This window comes from Talpa occidentalis, unplaced genomic scaffold, assembly GCF_014898055.3.
Source record: "Talpa occidentalis isolate TD23 unplaced genomic scaffold, MPIMG_talOcc4v2.1 talOcc4.15, whole genome shotgun sequence".
Classification (NCBI taxonomy): Eukaryota; Metazoa; Chordata; class Mammalia; order Eulipotyphla; family Talpidae; genus Talpa; species Talpa occidentalis.
Window position 1 is genome coordinate 57,592,842 of NW_023601543.1, and position 18,998 is coordinate 57,611,839.

At 39.3% G+C, this 18,998-nt stretch overlaps 1 protein-coding gene across 1 annotated transcript; it reads left to right on the top strand.

Annotated features, from left to right (window-relative positions):
- The first annotated feature begins 131 nt into the window (after window positions 1-131).
- On the top strand, window positions 132-14,057 carry ZNF630 (zinc finger protein 630). Its single transcript, XM_037512454.2, has 4 exons — window positions 132-532; window positions 11,384-11,510; window positions 11,798-11,893; window positions 12,089-14,057. Exons 1-4 carry the CDS (start codon window positions 401-403, stop codon window positions 13,819-13,821), a joined length of 2,088 nt encoding a protein of 695 aa, XP_037368351.1. The 5' UTR covers window positions 132-400; the 3' UTR covers window positions 13,822-14,057.
- Window positions 14,058-18,998: the final 4,941 nt, after the last annotated feature.

Below are 18,998 nucleotides of genomic sequence, written 5' to 3' on the forward strand. Positions count from 1 at the left end.
CGCAATCTTCCCGGCGATGCCTCTAGCAATGGCCTTGCCAATGTGCCCCTTTCCCATAGAATACCCGACTCGGCCGTGTCGCCACGCCTTTGCTCGGGCCGTGCTTCTGCTCCAGCCCGGGAACGCCCATACACCGGCTCCGGACGGTCGCGGCACTTCCGGGCCTCGCACTGCTTTCTAAGCCCCAATTCCGAATACCTGGCCTCAAAAATATCACGGGGACTACCCGGCCTAAACGCTCGTATCCTCTGGCTGGCATGGGAGCTTCAAGGAGCAATGTGAAGCACCAGCCATTTTTCCGGCCGGTGACAGAGTTCCTGGCGCAGACCCGGTGACGCCATTTTTGTTACTGGTAGAGCTCGGTTTGGAGGCTGTTACTGAGCGTGCGAAAGATAAGCTGATGCGTCACCCAGGCCCACCAAGAAGGACTGGAAGGGAAAGGGAAATTCGGGGCATGTTGAGCCCACTTGTGCAAGCGGGGAGCCAACCCCGGCTTAAGGAGGAGCTTTTGGGTCCTGAGAACAGAACCAGGGTGAGGGCGGCCCTGCTGAGTGATGCTGGTCGGTGTGGTCAGTGATGGGGACATGTGGAAGGACTAATGAGTGCTCTTATGGACTGAATGGTGTGTAGAACAGTGAAAGGGAAGTCAGAATCTGGGATAATGGTGTTTGGGATATGCGACGGGGAGTTCATGGTTGTGAGTTTTGGGAGTGAGTGGGGTGAGTGATGGGGGAGATCTGCAGTAAGGAATGGTGTCAGTAGGATGAATCACTGGGCTTCAAGGGAGTAAGTGAAGGAGATCTGGGGTGAGTGGTGGAAGGAGTGTTGGGTGACTGATGGGGGTCTGTGGGGTGAGTGCTGGAGGAATGGGGAGGTGAGGGAGGGAGTCTTTAGGGTGAGGGATGAGGGCCCGTGGAGACAGGAATGGGAACTTGTGGAGTCAGTGTTGGGATTCTGTGAGATCCATGATGGTGGCAATTTGAGATCAATAATACCCCCTGTGAATAAACAAAAATCCCTGCCCTTGAGGTCAGCATTCTAATGGAAGAGTCAGGCATCGAGGTTTTAATTTGTATTTCCCTCATGAGTACCTTTTCATATATGTATGGGTCACTTGGAGATCCTCTTGTGAGATGCCTGGTCACATTGTGTGCTCATTTTTCTATTGGGTATTCTGACTTTCTCTTATTGATTTGTGTAACTAGTTTTTAAAAAACTCCTTTATCAGTGATAGGTATTTTACAAATGTCTCCTAACTTTTAGCTTCTTTTCCTTATTGTGGCTTTGACTATTAAGACTAAGTTAATTTTAAACTGTAAAGCACAATGTAAATTTAACGTTTTGTTATTCTTGAGTTAAAAAAAAAAAAAACAGTGTTCTCTATAATTTAGGAGAATTAATTTTCTTAGGCGACCAGAAGCAGGCAGAGCGTTCTATGAAAATCTTAGTATCTCCAGTTAAGGATGCTTTTTCTGTTGTTTTTTTTCCATCAGCTCATCCTCTAATCATTGGGTGTTTAATCTTGGCCAAGTCACTTAACCTCCTCTAGGCCTCAATTTCCTTACTGTGAAATGAGGATAACTGCAGGGCCTATCCTGTGAGAGTTAGAATGATAATTAAGTGATTAAACATTTGATTATTATCTATTCACCATGGTTTTGTTATGCAGATTTTGCATCTATTTCATGGTCTTCCATGAACTCAAGGTCAATGCCACTCATGTAATACCCAAGAAAATCTAATGAAAAAAAATGAAATGCCAAGGAATAAAGTTTGTCAGGTAGAGCGGAGCTTTGGAGAGTCACAGACTATGTAATATCTTGGAAGACAGATTGTTATTAAACAATTGGGAGCATGATCTTCATTTTGCAGCTATCGTTCCATGTCATTAACCTAACTTCCATGGTACTATTTAGTTTATTTCTATGGAAAATTTGAACTGCTCACAAAAACAGAGGGAATTGTATAATGAATCCCATTATATCCATCACTTAGTTCCATCAGTCACCAATTATGATCAGTCTTGTTTCATGTAGACCGGGGACTGGAAAACTAGAGGTAGTGGGATAAATCTGGCCGGCTGCTGCTTATATAGCCATAAGCTAAGGATGGCTTTCACCTTTTTTGATGAAGGGGGAGGGGAAATCAGAAGAAGAATAGTATTTTGTGATATGTGAAGATGACATAAAATTCAGATTATAGTTCCCAGAAATGAGATTTTATTGAAACACAGCCAATGAACACAATTGGTTTATGTATTGCCTATGTATGTATTGCTTTTAACTGGCAATGGCAAAGCCAAGTAGTTGCAACAGAGACCATAGGTTTCACAAGTCTATAATAAAATACTCTCTGGCCCTTAACAGAAGAAAGTTTATCAACCAATAATCTAGACCAGCCATTCATTTCTCCCTCTCAGTTGGGTTTTTCTTTCTTTTTAAATTTAGGTATAACAAAATACACAGATATTAAGTGCTGCTCAGTGAATTTTAACATATGTAGACCATGTATTCTGAAACAAATTCCAGACATAACATTTCATCCACAAATACTTCATTATATAGCTGTAAAAGATAAGGCCTTACCTTTTACTAAAGTTACTAAAGTGAAAAGTTATTGTCTTCAGATAATCAGTGGTTAAATTCCTTAATATCATCAAATATCTAGTCAGGGCTCAAACTTTACTCATTATCCCAAAGCTCTTTTTTGTGTGTTCAAATTAAGATCCACAAAAGGTCTGTACTCCACATGTGGTTGTTGTGTCTCTTGAACCCTCTTCCTGTGTTGCTTTTCATGGCTACCTGCCTTTCATCCCTTGGAGTCTCCTTAGCTTAATTCAGTCCTTAGTGATTGGGCATTGAGGTTATTTCCAATATTATAGTGAGTTTTTTATTTGTATTTTTTAAGGATTTTATTTTATTTATTTATACAAGAGCTGGGGTACAGGTCAGAGGCATGGGAGGGTGAGAGGATTCACCAGAGACAGAGCAGGAAACAGAACAGGCAGACGGACCGAAGACACTGCTGAGGGGAGCAGTGGGCGAGGCAGAAGAGGTCTGCTGCGCCATGTGGGAATCTCCCTGGCTGGCTGGGAATCGAATCTGTGCTGCAGAGGCTGCGGACAGCTTCACAGCGTGTCGCTCAAACCATTGTGCCACCAGGGAGGCCTGTGAGTTTTTTAAAATATTTTATTTTTATTTATTTATGCATACAAGAACTGGGGTGTAGGCCAGAGGTGTGGGGGGTGGTGGCGGTGAGAGGATTCACCAGAGACAGTGGGGAGCAGAACAGGGGGATCTACTGAAATACACTGCTAAGGGGAGCAGCAGGCAAGGTGAGAAGTCTGCTGTGCCTTGTGAGTCAGCTCCCTGGCCAGGGATTGAACTCATGTCGCAGTGGCTGGCACTGGCAATAGCTTGATAGTGCTAAGACGTTAACCCCTGTGCCACCAGGGAGGCCCTCCAATATTATAGTGTTAAAGACAAAGCTGTGATGAAGGTTCCTGCAGTTAAATCTTCACAGCATCCATGATTTACCTTAAGATAAAATTCTAGAAATGGAATTACTAGGTTGGATAAGAAGCACCTTATCAGTGAATTAAGAACGCATTTCAAATCCCACCAACTTGGCCTCTGAAAACTCTTTTGTACCCCACTGCACCCCCAGTTTGTTTCCCAAGAAAAAATAGAACATTATTGAGTCTCAGGTAAGTTGTTTGTTTCCTACTTGGTTTTCTCACAACAAAAATGGGAAAGGACAATTAATTGAAATTAACAATTAGAGAACTTTAGAGAAAAGAAGATCAAGGTACAGGTAAAGTTGCTGTGAAGATACACAGATCATCCTGCCTTATTTAATATAAACTGAACCAGATATGTCTGTGAGTTTCCTGGCAGCAAAAAGAGAACATTTGATTGATTGATTGGATGATTTGTTTTCTCCATCAAGAGAAACTAGTTCATCAGTCCAGCTTCTCAGAAAGTCAATATTTCTAGGCCTTTACCATAAGAAATTTTGTTGTTGAACTTTTCTAAAGAGCACTGGCTTCCAGTTTAGTGTGGTATCATTAATAGTTACTTCAAAGAGGCTGTTTTTAGTTAATAATTTCTGGGAGAGTCTTGGGACATGGGTGGTTCTTGACTTTCCATGCTCCCTTACCATCATCTCAGGATTTCTTGGCTTATGCCCTAACTCAATGCCAGTTCCTTTTCTGCTCTTCTTTATTTTTTTTTTCTTCTTGAAAGGGTAATCTCTAACAAATGACAAAGAATGTAAATAATATAGCAACGTAAAATTTAGTAAGTGAAATATCTCTGTAATCTAACTTCTGCCTTCTTCCCCTGACATAATTAGTACCATGTGGTTTGGGGATGATCCTTCCATACTCTTCTGTGGGTGTAAGTATATATGTATAAATGCATGTGAGTGATTATTCTCATTCTACACATAAAAATATATTCTGTTCTGCAACTTTCTTTTTTACCTATTGATAAAACATATCCAATGAAGTGTTTATATATTTTATTATGAGAAATTTCAATTTTAGTTAACTCTTCAAATTTATCACCCAGTTTCAAATGTTATCAGCTCATGGCAAATCTTCCTTTAATCTATCATTTACCCCTGCCTGCTCCTATCTCTTCTACATCCTCTTTTCTCCTTCTTCTCCTTCTTCTCCCTCTTCTCCTTCTCCTTCTCCTCCTCCTCCTCCTCCCCCTCCCTCCCTCCTCCTCCTCCCCTCCTCCCCCTCCCCCTCCTCCTCTTCTTCTTCTTCTTTATCTGGCCTGTCCCTTATTAATATTTTGTTTATGATTTTTATTACTATGTTTATGGACATATTGGCCTGTAGTTTTCTTTTCTTGTATTTCTTATATTTCTTTTCTTGTATTTCTTGTATTCAAAATGTGTTCTTATCACATTTTGGCATTATAACTATGTTGGCCTCATAAAACAAATTGGGTAGTATTATCTGGAAGAGTTTGAGTGAAGTTTGTATAGTATCCTTGTTATATATTTGGAAGAGGGGGACTCCCTGGTAGCCTAGGGGTTAAGTCTCAGAGCTATCTATCACCTCTAAGGCCTGAGTTCAATTCCCCAGGACCTAACCCACACATGGCACAGCAGACCTCTCCTGGCTCGCCCGCTGCTCCCCTCAGCAGTGTATTTCAGTACATCTGCTCATTCTGCTTCCCAGTCTCTCTGGTGAATTCTCTCATCCCCTGTACCTCTGGCTTGTACCCCAGTTCTTCTATGCAAAATAAAGAAATAAGTAAATATATGAAAGGATAATGGAAGAGTATAAACAATTTAAGAAGAAAATGTTTGGAGGAAATTCCCAGTGAAGTCATTAAGATGTGGAGTTTTCTTTGTGGATAGGTTTTTAATTATGAATTCAATTATTCAAAAGTTATAGTACTGCTCAGATTTTCTGTTTCTTTTCATGTCAGGTCTGGTAAATTGTGATTTTCAAGTAATTTGCCAGGGGCCTGCGAACATTTTCTGTAAAGAGGGCCAGATAGAAGTATTTTAGGATTTGGCGCAGTAGACCTCTCCTGACTCGCCCACTGCTCCCCTCAGCAGTGTATTTCAGTCATCCCTCCTGTTCTGCTCCCCACTCTGTCTCTGGTGATTCCTCTCACCCCCCCCCACACCTCTGGCCTATACCCCAGTTCTTGTATGCATAAATAAACAAATCTTTTTAAAAAAGAAGTATTTTAGGATTTCCAGGTTTTGTTATCTCTGTGGCAACTACTCAACTCTGTTGTAATCGGTCGAAAGCAGCTATAGACGATATGTAAACTAATAAGCATGCATGTGATCCACTTTACTTATGGACACTGAAAGTTGATTTCATATAATTTTCATATGTCATAAATCTTCTTTTGACTTTTTTCTAGCCATTAAAAATGTAGACACCATCCATAGCTTGTGGGCCAGATTTAGCCTTTGGGGGATAGTTTTCTTGATATAAAATTGCTCATACTATTCCTTTAAACGTTTGTAGGATACCAGGTCCTTTTTTAAAATAAATTTTTATTGAGGTGCCATTGGCTTATAAAATGATATTTTATGTAAACCACTATATAATTGGATGTCTGTCTACCATGATCATCACCAAAAGTCTAGTTTCCATCTATCACCATACACTTGACCTCTTTATCACTTCACCCCACTCCATTCCCCTCCCCTTTGTTAACCACCAATCTGTTCTCTGTATCAGAGGTTTATTTTGTTTGCTTTGTTTCTTTATATTCCACAAAGGAGTGAAATCACATGGTATTTGTCTTTCTCCATCTGATTTATTTCACTTACCATAATGCCCTCTAACCATACATGTTGTAAAAAGTGGTAAGATTTCATCTTTCCTTTTTTATTTAGCTGATTAATATTCCATTGCCTATGCATACCACATTTTTATCCACTCCTGTGTGGATGGAAACTTAGGTTGTCTCCGTAACTTGGTTATTGTGAATAGTGCTGCAATGAACATAAGGGTGCATATATATTTTTTCAAATTATTAGTTTTGTGTTCTTTAGATAAATACCCAGAATTGGAAGAGCTGGATCATGTGGCAGTTCTCTGCTGAGTTTTCTGAGAAATCTCTATCATTGCTTTCCACAGTGGCAACACCAACTTACATTCCCACCAATAGTTTAAGAGGGTTCCCTTTTCTCTACATTCTTGCCAACAGTTGTTGCTTCTGGTCTTTTTGATCTGGGCCATTCTCACGTGTGTGAGAGGGTATCTCGTGGTTTTTTTTTTTTTTTAAAGATTTATTTTTTATGCATACGAGAACTGGGTACAGGCCAGAGGTGTGTGTGTGGGGAGAAGAAGACTCACTAGAGACAGAGTGGGGAGCAGAACAGGCAGACTGACTGAAATACACTGCTGATGGGGAGCAGCGGGCGAGACAGGAGGGGTCGGCTGTGCCATGTGAGTAGCTCCCTGGCCGGCCAGGGATCGAACTCGTGCTGCAGTGGCTGCAGACAGCTTCATAGTACTGTGCTCAACCCCTGACACCCCCAGATTTGGTTTTGATTTGCACTTTCCTAATAATAGGTGATGATGAACATCTTTTTTCATATGCCATTGCTCTTTGGTATATTGTCTTTGGAAAAATGTCTATTCAGTTCTTCTGCCCATTTTAATGTCAGATTATTATTTTTTGGTATTATTTATATATGAATTCTTTATATATTTTGGTTACTAACTCTTTATCAGATATATGATTTGCAAATATCTTCTCCATTTCTGTGGGTTGCTGTTCATTTTGATGATGATTTCTTTTGTTGTGCAGAGCTTTTAATTTGATGTAGTCCCATTTGTTTATTTTGGCTTTTGTATCTCTTCTCAGACAGAGTGCTGTTTGGCCCCTGCCCCATTGGCAGTCACTGCAGACTCAGTATTTGAAACTCATTCACACATAATCCATATGCTTTTCAATTGGACACCTCTGCTTAGTGTTCCCATGCATTTGTTCTTTGGAAGGAATTTCTGCACTCCCCACAGCTCCTCCATACCCTACCCCCCCATACCCTCCCCCCTTACGCGCCATTGGTTTTCCTTTTTAAAAATTTTTATTTATTTATGCATACAAAAGCTGGGGTCTAGGCTAGAGGTACAGGGAGTGAGAGGGTTCACCAGAGACAGAGTGGGGAGCAGAACAGGCAGACTGACTAAAACACGCTGCTGAGGGGAGCAGCAGGCAAGACAGAAATCTGCTGCATCTTGTGGGCCAGCTTCCTGGCCTGGGATCAAACTCACACTGCTGGTAGCTGCGGATAGCTTGATAGTGCTGAGATTTAACCCCTGTGCCACCAGGGAGGCCCCGCCATTGGTTTTCAATGTCAGATGGTTTTTTTTCCAGGTCTCACCTCTCCAGTGCAGGTCCCAAAGATTGGGGTGTCCAGTGTGGGTCCCAAACCTCTTGCCCCTTGGGAGGCGCTCAGGGCTTGGAAGGTCCCTTCTCACTGTGAGTTGTCATACCAGGGGTGTGGTAGGACAGTGTCTCTGTCTCTCCCACCCTTATCAGTGTGTCCTTTTTTGTCTATTGATGATGATGAATCATTCAGCTATTACTTGGTTCTTTTTTGGAGGGAAACTACTCCATATGCAGGCTTTTATTTGGTGTGTCCCTGGGAAGAGGTGAGTTCAGGTCTTTCTATGCTGCCATCTTTCCCTCGTTCCACCAGCCTTTTCTGATGGACCTTTATTGTTTCTAGCTTTTCTCATTTATAGATAATGGTGGTAAGAAGAAAGGCAATTGTAGCTACTGTCCATTGAATGCTTACTGTGTACCAGGCACCATTAAAATAATTTATAATGGAATTAACTCACTTAATTTACCCAGGAGTCCTTTGTGCTAGGTACTGTTACTATCCCTGTTTTTCAGTTGAGGAAACTGAAAAATAGAATTCATACAGCTTTAGCCAATACTCTAAAGCAGTGAAATCATAAGTAAGGGAATAATCTTACAACTACACCTTTGTATATTTGTCAAATATTTATGTAGATTAAACTCTTAGACATGAATATGGTAGGTCAGAGAGCAAGCAAGTTTAAATTTTAAAGGGTACTTTCCAAATTGTGTTTTGATATCAGATAATCAGTGGCTACAAATCATTTATGAGGAAGAGGCCTCATAATAAATATTTCTCAATATTTTCTCACTACTGGATAGCATTAGTATTTTGCATTCTTGTTATTTTTGTTTGAACATTATGTTTTAATTTCATTTGCTTTTCTTTAATGATTAAACAAAATTTTAGCATCTTTTCACATACTTATATTCCATTTTGTATTTCTCTGCAAATCCCCCTTCTTTCTTTGTCTTTTGTTTATTGTTTTCTAGGAACTTTTTGTACATGAGTGATATAAATTTTAAATATATTGTGGCTAGGTGGCAATTTCTCCTTCAACTTTGTCTGTCTTCTCTTACTAGAATATACAATCTTTGAGGGGAGGTCCTTTTGCAGGGTTTCTTTCCTGCTATATACCCAGTTTCTAGAACAGTGCCTGTTATTCAGCAGGTACTTAATAACTTCTTGCTGAATAGATGAATGCCTTCTTTACTGAACAGTATGTCTTATATATTTTTTAAAGATTTATTTATTTACGCATACAAGAACTGGGGTACAGGCCAGAGGTGTGTGTGTGGTGGGGGTGAGAGGATTCACCAGAGACAGAGTGGGGAGCAGAACAGGCAGACTGACTGAAATATACTGCTGAGGGGAGCAGCAGGCAAGACAGGAGAGGTCTGCTGCGCCGTGTGGGTAGCTTCCTAGTTGGGGATCAAACTCATGCTGCAGTGGCTGTGGATAGCTTCATAGGTTGCGTCTTAACCCCTAGCACCACCAGGGAGGCCCTGTCTTATATCTTATAAACAGTTTATTTTATATCAATGCATGTTGATCTTGTTGCCTTTTATGGGTGCATATGATATTCCCTTATAGGGACTGAAGCATAATGAATTCATTCACTCCTCATGAGGATGCTTTATTATTTTGCTATTATAAGCAGTATGGTAGTACAGTATATTCATATGTACTATTTTGCTCATATGTGTATTTATGAAGAATATTTCTAGAAGTAGACTTGTTTGTCAGAGGATATATATACATTTAAGATTTTGAAGGATACTGCTAAATTAATTGCTCTCAAAGTGTATTGTATTCATAGTATACCTACAATTTGTGCATTCTCATTCTTGACATCTTCACTGACTCACAGTCATTTATCAAAGTCTAATTTTTTTAAAGATTTATTTATTTATGCATACAAGAGCTGGGGTACAGGCCAGAGATGCGGGGGCATGAGAGGATTCACCAGAGACAGAGTGGGGAACAGAACAGGCAGACTGACGAAATTCACTGCTGAGGGGAGCAGCGGGCGAAACAGGAGAGGTCTGCTGTGCCATGTGAGTGGCTCCCTGACCGGCCAGGGATTGAACTTGTGCTGCAGAGGCTGCACATAGCTTCATAGCACGGTGGTTAACCCCTTGCACCACCAGGGAGGCCCTGGAAGTCTAATCTTTGATAATATGTAAGGGAAACAGGATGTGCTTCTTCAACTGGCATTTCTTTTCATGTGCATGAAGTTGAGCATTGTGTTACATGTTTACCTTTCCTTTTCTGATGGTCATGTTTTCTGACTATTTTTGAAAGTTAAGTTGCCTTTTTCTTCTTGTTCTGTAGGAGATGGTTCTCTACTGAGGAAGAACAGAACTTTGTGCATTCTATGTGTTGTGCATGTATCTTCTCCCCAGTTAGCTGCTTGTCCTTTGAGTTCATTTATGGTTTATTTAGCTGCACAGTATACAAAGTAGTAAAATTTCTCCGTGTTTCTCCATGTGACATCTAGGTTTTGTAGCACATTTGATTAGCAGAATCTTCTCCAGTCTAAAATTATTAAAAAAAAAAACCATAAGAAAGCCTCTCCATCTTTATTTTACTGCTTCTCTTTTACTTTGTTTAAATTTTTATTATATTTCAAATTAATTTTTTTATGAATAGTGTGAGATAGGGAATCCAATCTTACATTTTTTTCCTGTTTTGAATAACTGACTTTTTACACTTATCAAAATGTTAATTTTAGAACAGACAAAACTAAACTAAAACAAACCCTAAAAATATGGTGACAGAGGGCCTCCCCGGTGGCGCAGCAGTTGAGCTCTGGGTTGCGAAGCTGCCCGCAGCCTCTGCGGTGCCAGTTCGATCCCCAGCTGCTCCACGGCCACCAGAGGAGGGTCCCACATGGCGTGCAGACCTCTCCTGCCGCCCGCTGCTCCCCTCAGCAGTGTACTTTGGTCCTTCTGCCTGCTCTGCTCCCCGCTCTGGCTCTGGTGAATTCTCTCACCCTCCCGTGCTTCTGGCTGTACCCAATGCTTGTATAAATAAATAAATAAATATTTAAAAAAATATGACAGAATTGAGGCTACTAGAGGTGGAAGGGGAAGGTGGGAATAAAGATGGGAGGGGGCCCAGTGGACTATGGTGGAAGATTATGTGTGTTTTAGTGGTGGTGTGGTGTGGTAACATGCATCTGAAGAGGTGTGACCCTTTACCTCTGAATCGCATACAGTGTTATAAGTCAATGTTACCTCAATAAAAAAATTTAAAAAGAAAATTAATAAAAATATCTAATAAAATAAAATAAATGGAAAAATCAAAATGCTTCTTTTACTATATATTAATTTCCCCACTTTTATTTGCATCTATTTTTAGACTTTTTAGTCTGTTCCATTAACTATTCTTCCTAGTGACAGGGTTTTACATCATTTTGATCAGTAAGTATGTTGCACAAAGTGTAAAATAGGCATCTACAGATATTGTTGTGGTAAAAACAATCAGAATGAGTAGATTGTAGAGGAATGTGCTATTATAGGAACCAGTGACATTTGCGGATGTGGCTGTGAACTTCACCCAGGAAGAGTGGCAGCAGCTGGACCCCGTTCAGAAGACCCTATACTGGGATGTGATGCGGGAGATCTGTAGCCACCTGGTTTCTGTAGGTACGGGCACATTCTTGGTGTAATAATGAATCAAATCTTCCTCATCCTCTAGAGCTGTCAAGACTATGAACCTCATAATTTTCCATTAACAGGCTGTTTTCTTTTATAATTCCTGTATTTTACTGCATTTTATATTTCCTATTTTTTATGTTTATATTTTTGTTTTATCTCGTTTTGTGGGTGAAAGATCCATCTTTACTGGGAGGCCCCTGAAATCGCTTCTTCTCCTTTGAATTTCTGAGCTGCCAAAGCCAAAAGCCAAAGTCATTACAATTTTCCTTTAACAGGATGTTCAGACATAAAACCAGATGTAATCTTCAAGCTGGAACATGAAGAGGCCCCATGGATCATTGAGAATGAGTTGTCAAGGTGGCTCTCCTCAGGTAAGTGAGAACTGGGCAGGTGACCAAGAGGGTGTTTTCTTCTTCCTGATATTGATAGCTTCCTTTCTTCCCTAAAATTTATCAGGTCCCTTTTATAACATTTATCCTACATTAGACACCTTCCTAACCCTTTTATCTTTTGCCATCTGTTTTCTTTTTAGTGTCTATTTGATGTTACCTTTTTTCTTCTTTCAGGCAGGAAGAAATGTCTTGAACTTTCTCAGCAGATTATTTCTGGAGAATTTTCATTTCAAAGAGAGCTATTGGAAAGAGCCCCGAAGGATAATTCATTATATTCTGTTTTAAAAGTCTGGCATATTGATGGTCAGAGAGATAAATATCAAGGAAACCATGACAAAGTTTTGAGGCAGCTCACCATTACCAGCCATGAAACATTGATTGAGAAGAGAGGACCCAAACATAAGGCAGTTGGAAAAATATTTAGTGGGTGCATAGACCTTGATCCCTCAAGTGAAAAACACTCATGTGAAAAGATATTGAAATCTGATTTTGACTCATTGACTTATAGTAGGAGCTATGCAAGAAAGAACCCCATTGAGAAATGTGAATGTGGGAGAGCACCTAGCTATAATGCTTCCTGTTCAGTGCCTGAGAAAATCCATGGAATGAAATCCTGTGGACATAGACAGTGTGAAAAAGTTCTCAGTCATAAGCAAACCCATATACCGTATAAGAGAGTTCAAGCTGGGGAGAAACTCAATATTTGTAGTGTGTGTGGAAAGGGCTTTATTAAGAAGTCACAGCTCATTATACATGAAAGAATTCATACTGGAGAGAAACCATATGTATGTGGAGATTGTGGGAAAGCCTTTAATGAGAAATCACATCTCATCGTGCATCAGAGAATCCACACTGGGGAGAAACCCTATGAATGTACTAAGTGTGGGAGGGCCTTCTCCCAGAAGTCACCCTTCATTGTTCATCAGAGGGTCCACACTGGAGAGAAACCCTATGAATGTTCTGACTGTCACAAAACCTTCTCCCAAAAGTCACATCTCATTATACATCAGCGAGTTCATACCAGAGAGAAGCCCTTTGAATGCAGTGAATGTGGGAAAGCCTTCTGTGAGATGTCTCACCTGTTTCTACACCAAATCACTCATACTGGGGAGAAACCCTATGAATGTGCTGAATGTGGGAAGACTTTCCCTCGGAAAACACAACTCATCATTCATCAGAGAACGCATACTGGAGAGAAACCATATAAGTGTGGTGAATGTGGCAAAACCTTTTGCCAGCAGTCCCATCTCATAGGACATAAAAGAATTCATACAGGAGAAAAACCTTATACATGTTCTGACTGTGGGAAGGCCTTTTCCCAGAAGTCACACCTCACTGGACATCAAAGACTTCACACTGGAGAGAAACCTTATATATGCACAGAATGTGGAAAAGCTTTCTCTCAAAAATCACCACTTATTATACACCAGAGAATTCATACAGGGGAGAGACCCTATGAGTGTAGTGAATGTGGCAAAACCTTCTCCCAGAAATCACCCCTCATTATTCATCAGAGAATTCATACAGGGGAGAAACCCTATGAGTGCACTGAGTGTGGGAGGACCTTTTCTCTGAAGGCGCATCTCCTTGTTCATCAGAGAGCTCACCCTGGAGAGAAACTGTATGAATGCAGTGACTGTGGAAAGGGCTTCTGTGAGAAGTCTCCATTAATTGTACATCAGAGAACACATAGTAAGGAGAAATCCTCTGAATGTGCTGAGTATGAGATGACTTTTTCTCAAAAATCACAGATGATCACATATCAGAAAACACACACAGGGGAGAAACGTTCCAGATGCAGTGACTGTAGGAAGGTCTCCTGCCAGCATATACACCTCAGTGATTGTCAGAATCCATACAGGAGAGAAACATTACACAATACTGATCGTGGGAAAGTCTCTTCCTAGAAGTCAGACCTCATCATGCATGGGAAAGCTCACATCAAACAGAGATCCTATAGATATGTTGGACATGGAAAATATGGTGCTTCCTTAGCTGTAGAATAGACTCATATGCTCCTAAGTATGTCTGATTCCCCCTATACAGAATGATCTGGCCTTTAGAGTGTTTTCATCGCTGTAAATATGTCATGGATTTGCTCACCCTCAAAGTATCTCAGCTTTCTTCACAGAATAAAACATATCTGGAGCAATTAGCATGGTTTTGGTGTTATTTGGTCCTTAAAGTTTTAGCAGAATTTTGGGAATTTATTTGGGCATGGTACGTTATTGTCATCTTTCTCTGTTTCTTCCATCATATTTTTTCTGTTTAGATTATATATATATATATGTTTATATGAATATACCTATCAATATGTAAGTATTAAGTACTTACATGTTGATAGGTATATTCATATAACTTTCTTCAAAATCATTCATGGGCCTCCCCTGGTCGCGCAGCGGTTGAGTGCTGGGCTGCAAGGCTGCCTGCAGCCTCTACAGCACCAGTTCCATCCCCAGCCACTGGGCTAGGATCCCACATGGCGCGACAGACCTCTCCTGTCTCGCCCGCTGCTCCCCTCAGCAGTGTGTTTCGTCAGTCTGTCTGTTGTGTTCCCCGCTCTGGCTCTGGTGAATTCTCTCGCCCTCCCGCGCTTCTGACTGTACCCAGTGCTTGTATAAATAAATAAATAAATCTTTAAAAAAAAAAGACGGGATTAAGGCTTTTAAAAAATAAATAAATAAATAAATAAATAATCATTCATTTCTGTAAAGTTCTTAATATATTTGTGAAATCACGAGCAAAAGATTCTCTTATTGTTCATTTTACTTTCTCTCTATATGTGGTTGTTTCTTCAGTATCATTTCTCAGGGCGTATTTGTGATTTCTTTTTCCTCAAATGGGTAAATTAATGCAATTGTTTTATTTATTTTATGCCCCCTTCCACCCACCTGAAGATCAATTTTGTATTTAACCATTTTCTTTTTTTCTGATTCATTCATGTTTTTATTAAAGTCCTTTCATTTGCATTTCTATTTTTCATTTCTCTAAATTCTTTAGTTGAATGTGTAAGTCAATGAATCTCATCCTTTCTGATTTATCTATAGGTGTATTTTGGCTTATGTGTTAATCTGAAAACTATTTTAGCCTTTTGTGGTCCAATCTGAGACTACAGTATTTAAATTTTTTTAAAGATTTATTTTATTTATTTATACAAGCACTGGGTACAGTCAGAAGTGCAGGAGGGTGAGAGAATTCACCAGAGCCAGAGCGGAGAGCAGAACAGGCAGACTGACGAAGTACACTGCTGAGGGGAGCAGCGGGCACGGCCGGAGAGGTCTGCGTGCCATGTAGGACCCTCACTGGCGGCCGGGGATTGAACAGAGGCTGCGGACAGGTTCGCAACCCAGGGCTCAACTGCTGCGCCACCAGAGAGGCCAGACTTCTGTTTTTTAATAGGTAAAAATTGTTTAACCCAATTTTGTTTGTAGTTATGACAGATTTTAGTTTCAGGTCTCTCGACATATTTCTTTTTTAAATTTTGTTATTTTATTTTTGCATAGAAGAACTGGGGTGTAGGCCAGAGGTGCATGGATTGAGAGGATTCACCAGAGACAGAGTGGGGAGCAGAATAGGCAGATCAATTGAAATGCACACTGCTGAGGGGAGCAGTGGGTGAGACAGGTCTGTTGAACCATATGTGGGTCAGCTCCCTGGCGGGAAAGAACTCAGACCTTAGTGGTGGGAGTGGTGAGACAACCCTTGGGCCACCAAGGAGGCCCTCTCAGCATATTTCTTTTGTGCATTTGTTTTTATTGCTTTTATATCTCATCACGTAGTCCTGATTTCCCTTGTACATTTTGGATATGTTACTTGTGTTCCAGAATATAGCAAAAGGAGGGATGCTTATAAATTTTGATAATCTGTAGTACCCGGGAAATGGGATTTCAGGTTGCAAAGAAGCATGATGGCAGGCCTGTGGCTATAAATGTTCAGAAGACTTTTTTTTTTAACCTTTCCACTTAATGCTAAGATTTAAGCTAGATAGTATCCCTTAAAGTCCCTTGGGCAGAGGTAGATTTATTTCTAGCTCATACTTTCACCGAGTGAAGACTTTTTGTTCCCAGCTTTATGTCAGCAGTCTTTGCCCACCTTGAGCAGGATGTGTTTTTCAAAACTTCAGCATTGGCAATCTTGGTTCGGCAGATACACTGAAAGTGAAGGGAGATATTAGTGGAGTGTGTGTTTTCTGAGGTTGCTCTGGCTAAGCTTCTTAGTCTGGTCTCCTATGAAAGTGAATGATATCCAGGAAGCCACAGCAACAGGAATTTCCTAACAGTGTCCCAGAATGTACATGGACATTGTTTCTTCATGTTAAATAAATACTTATTGAACATATGCTGCATGGCAGACACTTCCCTGAGGATTTTGCAGTGAACAAAGCAGACAAAAAAGTCTGTCTTCATTGAGAAGTGGATAATAAAAAGGTTTTATGTAAACATGTACATATACATAGACTATATAATTACATATATTATGATTATATACATAATTATTATTATTATCCATGTCTTCATGAAGGGAAAGGACTTTTTTTGTTGTTTTACTATCAATCATAGTGTGTGTGTATGTGTATACATAGAATATATATCACATATAATAATGTATTATATATTATATTGTATTCATGACAATACTTAATATTATATATATGTACAACCCCTCTGTGGACAAGTGCTTAAGTGTTGTGGGTGAAAGTATAGCAAGATAGGGAAACCAGGAGTGCTTTGTGGGATATAGGGTGATCAAGGAAGGTCTCAATGATAGGGTGCCACTTGAGCAGATAGCTGAAGGAAGTGAGAGAGTTTTTGAAGGAGAGCATGCCAGGCAGAGGGAACAGAAGGTAGAAAAGCCTTGGGACAGTGGTACACCTCCATCATGCCTCTTTGTCATCTGAAATCACATCCCCAATGTACTCCAAAAGTGGCTCAAAGATTTACCTTTAATGGTCCTAGATTGTAGTGACCTCAATTGTTTGAAAGAAGTGACTATAACTTCACTCTTGCTTGAGCTACCTTTTAATCTACAGATAAAATTCCATGATATAAGATCCAACAGTGAATAAAAATCACAAAATATACAAACAAACGACATTATTAGCAAGATTCACAAGAAACAACAGAAAAAACTTCAGATATTAAAATGATCAGACATAGACTATAAAATAAGTACATATTTAAAGTAACAAAACAAGGTGTATTAGTTTGCTAGGGCTATCATAAGACTGTACTTAAACAAAAGAAATTTATCGTCTCACAGTTCTGGAGACTAGAAGTTCAAAGTAAAGGTGTTGGTTCCCTCTGTAGGTCATTATGGAAGGGTCAATTCCAGGCCTCTCTACTTGGCTTGGAGATGGGCATCTTTTCCCTATGTCTTTCACATTGCCTTCTCTTTCTGCTTGTTTCTGAGTTCAAATCTCTTATTTTCATAAGGACAGTAGTTGTATTGGATTAAGATCCAACTTAGTGAACTTATTTTAAATTAATTACCTCTGTAAAGTTCCTATCTCCAAATAATGTCACACTCTGATGTACTGGGAGTTAGGTTTCAACTCATGAATTTTGAGGGGAAACAATTTAAACCCTAATACAGAATTCAAAGTGACCATGCAGATTTTAAAAAGACTCTAAATGAACTTTAAAAATGCAAACTATTATAATGGGAAATAAATATTTACTAGGTGAGTTCAGTGGCAGATGAGACTTGGTTGAAGAGAGAATTAATGAACTGGAAGAATAAAAAGATAACTGAGAATGTAAAGTTAAAAAAATCAAGGCCATGACAATTTACAAGAGCTCGATATATAGGGTAACAAAATAGGGAGGTCTGGCATATGTCTTAATCAGAATCATAGTAAAAGATGAGGGAGAAAATGGGGCAGTGGCAATATTAAAAAAGATAAAACAGAGTGTTCCAAAGACTTCAACCCACAGCAAAAATTAGGTTTTGAAGTGACTTTCCAATAGCAGCAATGGAACCTGGAAAACAGTGTATTCATATCTTCAATATACTCAGAAAAAATAACTGTCAATCTGGAATACATACCCATCAAAAATATCTTTTAAGAATAAGGAGAAAATAAAGACATTTTCAGGAAAATCAACATTTAGGGATTCAGGGATATTGCCACCAGCATACTCTCACTACGGAAAATTCTAAAAAGTATATCTCAAACAGGAGGAAATTTTCAGGGAGAAGTCCACAATATAATCTTGAATGTCTCTGCTTCCTGCACAGCACATACCTATTCAATTGGAAGTGGTCATTCTCATCATTTTACCACATTAAAATATGTAGAATACATGTTATGCACCTATATTTGCTCTGTATTTTATAAAAGAACTAATGTAAAATCTTACCATCAACAGAACAGTAATTGAAACAGAATGGAGTACAGAAAGATACTCAAATACAATGGGAATTTAATGATATGATAGAAGTGGCATTTTGTGTACATGGAGGAAAGATAAATTATTCAAAACTGAGTAGCTATGAGAAAAAAAATTGAATGGAACCTTTACTTTGCCTTACATTAAAAAAATTCATGTGTTAAAAATTTAAAATGAAAATATTGCAATAATAAAAAAGAGAAACAATAAGAGAAACAGAAAAACCAAGGGAATTTTTAAAATTCTTCTTACTAGAGAATTCCTTTTTAGCAATACATAAAATCTGCATAACATAAAAGAGAATATTGGTAAATTTTGCTCTGCAATATTACTTTCAAATTATGCTAAAATCTACCATAAACAAAGCAAATGGGAGGACAGGATATATAGTAGATTTTTTTGGTCATAGTAAATACAGAATATAATGAACAGCACACTCATTTTACATAAAGCTAATCATTGTTAGTCAGGTTTATAAGTGTATTAAACAAAACCTGGTCAGGTCTTCTTCAAATCAGATAATCATGTTTACATTGAGTTGGGAGCCAGGGGGTATATATATATATATATATATATATATATATATATATATGGATATATATATATAATTTTAAAAGATTTATTTATTTATACATACAAATACAAAAACTGGGGTATAGGCCAGAAGTGTGGGAGGTGAGAGGAGTTTCCAGAGA